The sequence below is a fragment of the Sinohyriopsis cumingii genome, unplaced genomic scaffold (assembly GCF_028554795.1).
Source record: "Sinohyriopsis cumingii isolate HCF-2022 unplaced genomic scaffold, ASM2855479v2 utg004128l, whole genome shotgun sequence".
In the NCBI taxonomy this organism is placed as follows: domain Eukaryota; kingdom Metazoa; phylum Mollusca; class Bivalvia; order Unionida; family Unionidae; genus Sinohyriopsis; species Sinohyriopsis cumingii.
In genome coordinates this window covers 70,135-78,541 of record NW_028316679.1, presented here as the reverse complement: position 1 = coordinate 78,541, position 8,407 = coordinate 70,135, and the positions used below count along the sequence as shown (strand labels likewise).

The 8,407-nt window shown below is 34.7% G+C and overlaps 1 protein-coding gene across 2 annotated transcripts in view; it reads left to right on the top strand.

Moving 5' to 3' along the window:
- The first annotated feature begins 313 nt into the window (after positions 1 to 313).
- The window catches only part of LOC149769256 (uncharacterized), a 50,953-nt gene continuing 42,859 nt past the window's right edge, over positions 314 to 8,407 (top strand). For both annotated transcript variants that reach the window (XM_089949936.1, XM_089949935.1), the window contains exons 1-4: positions 314 to 389; positions 2,692 to 3,507; positions 5,962 to 6,084; positions 8,180 to 8,332. In XM_089949936.1, coding sequence (XP_089806062.1) covers positions 2,697 to 3,507; positions 5,962 to 6,084; positions 8,180 to 8,332 — 1,087 coding nt within the window. In that variant the 5' untranslated portion in view covers positions 314 to 389; positions 2,692 to 2,696. The remainder of the gene's footprint in view (positions 390 to 2,691; positions 3,508 to 5,961; positions 6,085 to 8,179; positions 8,333 to 8,407) is intronic.

Here is an 8,407-nt window from a genome sequence, read left to right as displayed (position 1 = left end):
TCAGTGACTCAGTTCTAACTGGATTTTAAATGCATGCAATCATATTTTTTTGTATAGAGATTTTCCACCTATTATGCCTTTCTCCCCATATGCATCAAACGTTTCAACCAGATTGCCATTAATTGGGTTAAAAATTTGAGAAAAAAGAAAGGACAAAAAAATATTCAATAAATATTGCTCTTGATGGCATTAAAAAACCACAAAGTATAAAAATGCCCGTCAAACTGATATTTGTTGACTGGATTTTTTTTCAGTCTCAGCGCTAATCCTCAACATGTAAAGCCGCGTATTTATTAGTACTAATATTTTGTGAATGATGTAAGCAGACTTGCAAACGGAACTGGGAAAGACTCAAAAGATTGTTTTATATTGTTAATTGATAGCTGAAGGTACGATTTTAGAATAGTTTAGTATAGTTGTGTACTATATCGCATCTTTGTATAGATTATAGCGAGGCAGAGTTTGATTATAAATGGCAAATCATACAAAATATTTTTAGACTTATAAAAGTGAATTTACTTTCGGTTTAGGTTTGGTGCACGGTAATAATATGAGCTAAGGTAGATGATATACATTAAAAAGGTTATACTCATTTAGGATGCCATATTTTTTTCTGGTTTTATTCAATCTGCATTGACTCCAGTCCTTAAGGGCTCAAATTTCTTTTATCAGCGTCCGCTTTCAATTGTTGCGGGTGGGAGTACGGTTGGACTTAATGCTAAAGTTCCTCAAAGCTTTGCCATATAATTTTCGGGGAAGGGGGTGGGGGGGGGGCTGAAATTATTTCAGGATTTTCCGACTGTTAAATAGCTTGAAATAAATATTCGGGCTTCTGTGTTCATTATATTAGAACAAAAAGTAGTTCTCAAACTTTTTTTGACATTACACCATCATTAATGCCAGAAAGGAAAAAGAAAGAAAAAAAAATGACAGAGATAAGCCATTACACAAGTAATGTGAGAAAGAAAGGCAGAGATATACTTGTTGGTCTACCATTGTAGTAGTTGAAAAAGTAATGTATCTTCAGGTATAAGATAAACAAAAAGAATTTACAACTATAAAAAATCCCAGCCCCCACTCCCCTGAAAATTATATGGTTTGTCTCTCAGGAGTTTATTGCAATCATATATTTTGCTTTTAGCAATTGGTATCAAATGTAATTGGGTGGATTTTACTGTGCATCTTCTATCCTTACCAAAATTGATACTGAACTGCCTCACTTGTATTTTGTTTTCAAGTACAACATAAATTTATTTATTCAGTATTTTAGGTCTAGTGGCCCATAATACATATTAAACAGTGTCATATAACATTGGAACAGCCTGCATACAAACAGCCAGTCTGCATATGTATTATATGTATTAGATCATTGTATTATAAACTTTCTTTTCTTGTGGGGGCCCTGAGTGGCCAAGTGGTCTAAAGCGCTCTTCGTTACGGATCACTGCCATCTTACCTCTGTCTGCGGCGGTTCGAGTCTAAGATTCAGCCAATGTGGGCATGTGAGAAAGCTTGCCAGTAGCTTCTCGTGGGTCGGTGGTTCTTTCCGGGGTTTTCCGGGTTCTTCCTCCACCATTAATACTGGCCGCCATGTATAGCCTATCATGCTGAAAAATGGCGTTAAACCCCACAACAACAACAACAATCTTTTCTTGTGACGCATAGTACAGAAATTTAGCTAGACTGGTCAAAGTACTAGGATTGTTGTTTTTGTAGGGTTTAACGCCATTTTTTAGCACACGATAGGCTATACATGGCGGCCAGTATTAATGGTGGAGGAAGAACCCAGGAAAACCCCAGAAAGAACCACTGATCCACGAGAAGCTACTGGCAAGCTTTTTCACATACCCACATGGGCTGAATCCGAGACTCGAACCCATGCAAACAGAGGTGAGATGGCAGTGATCCATAATGGAGAGTGCTTTAGACCACTCGACCACTCTGGGCCCAGAGTACTAGGATTAATATCAAACAAAATATTAACCATTAAGATGTAAATACTTTTCTCTAATATCCTCATATTCATTACATATTAAAAGAAATGATGTTCATCAGATAATTTCTCTGACAGTTTGTACATTTTTTGACATTACTTAGGTGACTATGGGGAATAACTCTGCAGTGGCTAATTCAATGATGGACAGTCCACCTGATAGAAATTTAGGATTTTGGGCACATCTAATAAATTTAATAATTTGGGCTTTCCTTTGTACCCGGATAGCAAATTGAATCCCCTTTAGTGATCCATTGCATTGAATATCTCCCAAAACTCCATATTTATCATATGTCTCTAAGTTGACTGATATCAGTTAAGCATATGTTGAACTACAGTACTATGCAAACTTTGGCATGTGTGCTCGACCATCCACAGTTGAAATGCATTTGTGTAGTTCTTCAATGCCATGGCTAATAATGTTAGAAATAATAAGTGGCAGAGAACTACTTGGTGGTCTACATATTTGTAAGTATTATTTTCCATCCATTCATCACAGATTAGAGAGAATATTACCTCTTCATTTTCAAGTCCCATAATTGATTCAAAAATTTGTTTTTTGCCCTTATGCTTAGTATTTCAGTGATATGATGCATTTCAATTTTAGCGCATGGACTGTAGATTCTAGAAGTTGAAAAAAAACCCAGAAAACCAGACTTTGCTTTCATAACATTTCTTAACCCTATTTTTTTCTTCAGATATAATGGAGACAGCAATGCAAGATTCTTTTGACCATATTCCCTTTGTTGGAAGAATAGACTATTTATCGGCACTTGAAAAAGCATGGGGGAAGAAGCAGTTGTTTGGTGTCTATGGTTTGAGAGCTGTGGGAAAATCTAGAACTGTTGCAGAGTTCCTGAAACAGAAAGGATGCAGATTCCATGACAAAGGTCATAGAGGAAATCTGTGTGAAAACAACCCTGAAAATGTGTTACATGTGCTGACAATTGATATGAGGGAGATAAAGGTGAAAGAAAAGTTGTATGCTGATATTTTTTCAGAGATTTCCTGTCTCAGTGCCAAGATAAGAGATGGAAATATCTCAGATTCAGACATAAGAGAAGAAGTCATATCCATACTGACAGAGACCTCCTTTCTAACTGGACCTGTTATTATATTTGACAATGCAGAGGACACTATGGAAGGCCAACTTAGAGATGATTTTTTGGCTCTATGCACAACTTTAGTAAGAAAAAGTGAATCTATCAAAATTTTCATAACATCTACAACCAGTGCATTATTTGCAAAGTTAAGACCTATTTCCTGTACACGAGAGCTTTCACCAATGACAATGCAAGAGTCGTCCATGCTCATGAGAAATGTTTTGGGTGACACTGACTTAGGTGATTATTTTGATCAGATAACTGACATGTGCTGTGGCTTGCCATTGGCCATTTTGATGGTCGGATCCACAATGCAAGATAATATCAATCCCAGAGTTATGCTAGCCAGTCTATCCGAATGCAGACTGAAGGCTTTTAACTTTGCTGGTCATAAGAAGAAATTTGATCCAGGTATTTAGATGCATTTGAAGTCAGATGCCTGTATGTATATTCCCATTACAAACTTGTAGTATTACAAGCCTTAGGGTAGAAAAATTGTGAAATTAAATGGTTGTCCCCAGCTTTGAAAATATAGTTGCCCAGCATATTTTTCTGGTTGCCCAGTAAATTACTGTATATGCACTTGTAACTCAACATTTCTCCTGCTAATACCAAAAATAATATGTGTTTCCTATTGCACTGGTTTTTAAATTAGGGTTGGCAAGTAATTTTTTTGTAAACATATATATTTAATGTGATTTTTTTGGGTGGGGTTACAATGGGGGAAAAATGTGCTAGGGTTAGCATTGAGAAACAGGGACAGTAGGCCGACTGGGAACACACATATTTTTTTTGCCAAATAGAAAGTGTCACACAAGTTTAAAAGTATATACATTATTTGAGATCAGCAAATTAAAAAATCACTGAACGTTGTTCTAATATGTAACTTGTTTCTCTTATGTACTGGACCTTTCCAGGTTGGTAATTACCCTTGTGCATGTGATAAGAATTCGTCCATTCATAGGGTGACTTTTGGAAAGATTCCAGAAGCCTACCCTATGATCCAATGCATGACCAGTAGTTTTCATCTTTTTTTCCAGGTGTCAGCACTTTAATGGTTGGAAAATATATGCACTATGAAAATTTGCTTTCATTTCACATCTATTAGTGTGAATTGTGCTTTTTTATATGTATTATAATCATTGAGTGTATTTACCTGCAGTCCAAATGTTTGCATAAGTGAAATTAAGCTCTCTTAAGAGTTCTTGACATTGCTGTTATAGGTTTCTCTTATCCATGCCATTAGGTTACCCACCCACCCCTCCAGAGTGTGTTAGGGTAAGTTTTTGTCATGTCTTATTGCAGTTAAGCTTATTTGACATTTTGTTTGTCTTCCAGTCTTCAGGTAGGTATTAGTCTTCCTATTCCTGCTAGTCTGGTTTGTTTCCTACCATAATTTTGTTGAGTTACGAATCTCCAAAATTTATATTATGTTCTGTACATTTTTGCAGAGTTCTACTCTTGGAAAGAGGTCTCATACCAGCTTGCATAATCTGTTGTGTGTTTAGTCATTCACATACCTTTTATTGATGTTGCCCACAGAGGATAGCATTCTAATTTTGCTGTTGTTTTGGGGGTTTTTTTTGCTTTCCAATACTAAAAAATGAAGTATTGCTGTCATTTTTTTAAAATAAAAAATTCTTGTTGTTTTGGTCCATATTAAAGAGAGATTTCCTAAGTAAGTGATGTTCTTATTCATATTAAATAGAGACTCACTTGGCAAGTGTTGTGTTTATTTATGTTAAATAGAGACTCCATGAGCAGGTGTTGTTTTAATTCATATTAAATTGAGACTCCCTGGGCAGGTGTTTTGATTCATATTAAATAGTGACTCATGGGGCAGGTGTTGTTTTGGTTCATGTTAAATAGAGTCATACTGTATTGCAGTTTTAATTTGCGTTCAGTCTAGATTCCACAAATTCTACCATCATGGGATTTAGGGTGACCCTTTCCAACACACAAATTCTACCAACAAGATCTATAGGGTGACCCTTTCCAACACACATTCTACCAACAAGGGCTGTAGGGTGACCCTTTCCAACACACAAATTCTACCAACAAGGGCTTCAGGGTGACCCTTTCCAACACACAAATTCTACCAACAAGGGCTATAGGGTGACCCTTTCCAACACACTCAGATTTTTTAAAAGTCTGTCCATCAGTTTGGATTATCATATTGATGACCTTATCAGGTATTTTGAGCTGCTTAAATCACTGTCTCACTTTCTAATGCCTAGATACAATCTCTTGTACATCTTGTGGTTTTTGAAAAAAACATCCTATGCACCTTTTGATGAAGCTTCTTTTAAGAACCTTACCCTTAGGACAGTTTTTCGGCTCTCCTTGGTGTCCATGAGGCAAGAGTGAGCTTCATAGGTCCAGGCTGTCTGTGGTTTAGTGGCACCTATAAGTTCATTTCTCTCCTTAGCCAATTAGGTTTGTTAGGAATAAAACAGATAGTCATATTGACAAGGAGTTTTCACCAAAGACTTCTTATGATGTCTACTTAGTCCTGGTTGTAAGGCAAGTATCATCATTTATCCCACATAATTTTTTGTAGTAATAAAGTTATACATATAATGTACTTCATTATAGTGTGTTCTCACTGTATTAGTAAAGTTTTATGTATAATGTACTACATTATAGGGTGGTCTCACTGTAGTCTAGTTATACGTGTAATATTGTATGGTAGTCTCATGGTAAGGTGGTGTACTCATTGGCGATATTTTACAAAAGCTAGACAGATTCAGTTGAGTTACATCTCATATTGGACTCAGAACCTTATAGAAACTGGCTTTCTTCAGTTAAATATATACATAAACTTATTTTAAAAAATAACAAATATTTTGTTTGGTCTTTAATCAGAGGATGACAATGTATACAAGACATTTATACACCGACTGACAGAGATGTTCCAGCAGCGACTGGCTGTACTGGGATACATCCCTGGATCTTTCGGAGCAGAACAAGCTGCAAAAGTTCTGTCAGGTAATAATGTAGTCTCCTTCTTTTAGAAAATATTATAACATCTCTCTTCTTTGCTACTCTATTTGAGGCATTTGCAGAATATTTATTAAGAGTTTGATGCTGTTTTTCTCTGAGTTTATTGTGGTATAAACTGTCAGTTGCTTTTCATGTGACTCTATTTATAGAAGTTTGTACAAAGTAGTTCTCCATACAGTTTATACAGAAATGAATGCAACTGGGTCTGATCACATGAATATGTTTGGACCAATGGAAATCTTCCCTTCGTTTATCAACTGATGCAACTGCATTTATTTGTACTTAATTTTGGTCTAAGAAACCATTTTTAGCAAAGTCACAAGCAAGCAAATGGAAGCCAGCAATGGTTATAAACATAAACATTTGGATGGTAAGTTGGCAGATGTATATTAGTTAAACGAACTTTCCTATTTTCAACAATTCATACTTTGACAAAAGTTAGCATACAAGTTACTCATACAGGCATTGACAAAAAGCAGTAATCAGTAGACATGGTCTACTGACACATTATGTGATTGTAGATCAGGGTCTGTATTTTTACATTTGGACTTAACTTACAAGCAAGTACATACAGTATACTGCTTTCTCTTTATTTTTACATTTGGAGTTAACTTACAAGCAAGTATATACAGTATTCTGCTTTCTCTGTATTTTTACATTTGGACTTAACTTACAAGCAAGTACATACAGTATTCTGCTTTCTCTGTATTTTTACATTTGGAGTTAACTTACAAGCTAGTACATACAGTATTCTGCTTTCTCTGTATTTTTACATTTGTAGTTAACTTACAAGCTAGTACATAACAGTATTCTGCTTTCTCTGTGTTAATCTATGTTTGTAGCATTGTTGTTGAAGTTTGAAGAATTTATTTTAATTTTAGTACACCCTATATTGTCAGTAGTCTGTAAGCTATAAGTTGTAACTGAATATCTGAGCTTTTGTTACACCAGTATATACCAATTTTTGCCAATAAAATTTGCATCTGTACCAAATAAAGATTTGGCTGTCAGTATTTATGTACTAACAAACTGTAAAACTCTTTTAAATCTTGAAAGTTAACTGTCTTAACATGAAAATCTCTTAGAAGCCAACTTATTCTGTTCATACAGTCCCATATCTCTGCTGATTTTGATCAGTGATTGTTGGTAACAACACAGCACCAGAAGGAGAGTCTTTGTATCACTTTGATGGATTGCATGGGTTTGATATTTGATTCAAGATGAAACAGTACAAATTAAACAACTTCTCTTGCTGTTTCATACACATTAATCCAAGCAGTCACATTCTGTTTCATTCTGTTTGCGTTGAAGAATCTGTAATCATGGCGTAGTGATTGATAAGTTTATTTTTTATCCTTCTGGTTTTTGGGGGTTTGTTAAACTGTAATTAAATTCTATTGGGATAAAGAGATTCTGGCTTCCTCATGATAGACAAGAGAAATAACTCTTTTCCATTTGTGATAATGTTCTTTATATTGTGAGACAGAATTGGTGACTTGGAACTTGCTGTTTGTCTGAGATTGAAGATTTTGTTTGACCACAGTCCATATGGATATAAATCATTTTTATATTACCATTTTCACACTTTTTTATATTACCATTTTCACACTTTTTTATATTACCATTTTCACACTTTTTTATATTACCATTTTCACACTTTTTTATATTACCATTTTCATACTTTTTTATGTTACCATTTTCACACTTTTTATGTTACCATTTTCACACTTTTTTATATTACCATTTTCACACTTTTTTATATTACCATTTTCACACTTTTTTATGTTACCATTTTCACACTTTTTATGTTAACCATTTTCACACTTTTTTATATTACCATTTTCACACTTTTTTATATTACCATTTTCACACTTTTTTATATTACCATTTTCACAAAGTCAAACATAGTAACAGAACATTTATGCAACAAATTACATAATGAAACTATTTATTTTTTACCTTCTTTTTTTATTTGTTAATTATTTTATCATGCATGATATTGTAGCAAATATTGCATACATTCTTAAGTGTCAAGGTAATATTACAACCAATGTCTCAAAATTAAGTCTCACCATTTCAGATGATGAATCTGTTGCCAAAGCAAAATTTGATACCTTGGTACCACTTATGCAGAGGAACATGATCATGTACAGCAGTGTTACAGAGAGGCTTGACATTCATGGTATGGTGAGAGAATGCTTGAAGGTCTACTTGGAAATAAAGGGTCTGCCAGGTAAAGTTGCTTTCCACGCCCAAGAAGTAATAAAACTGAACTTGTCCATACTATTGCTATATTTCTTCCTTGATA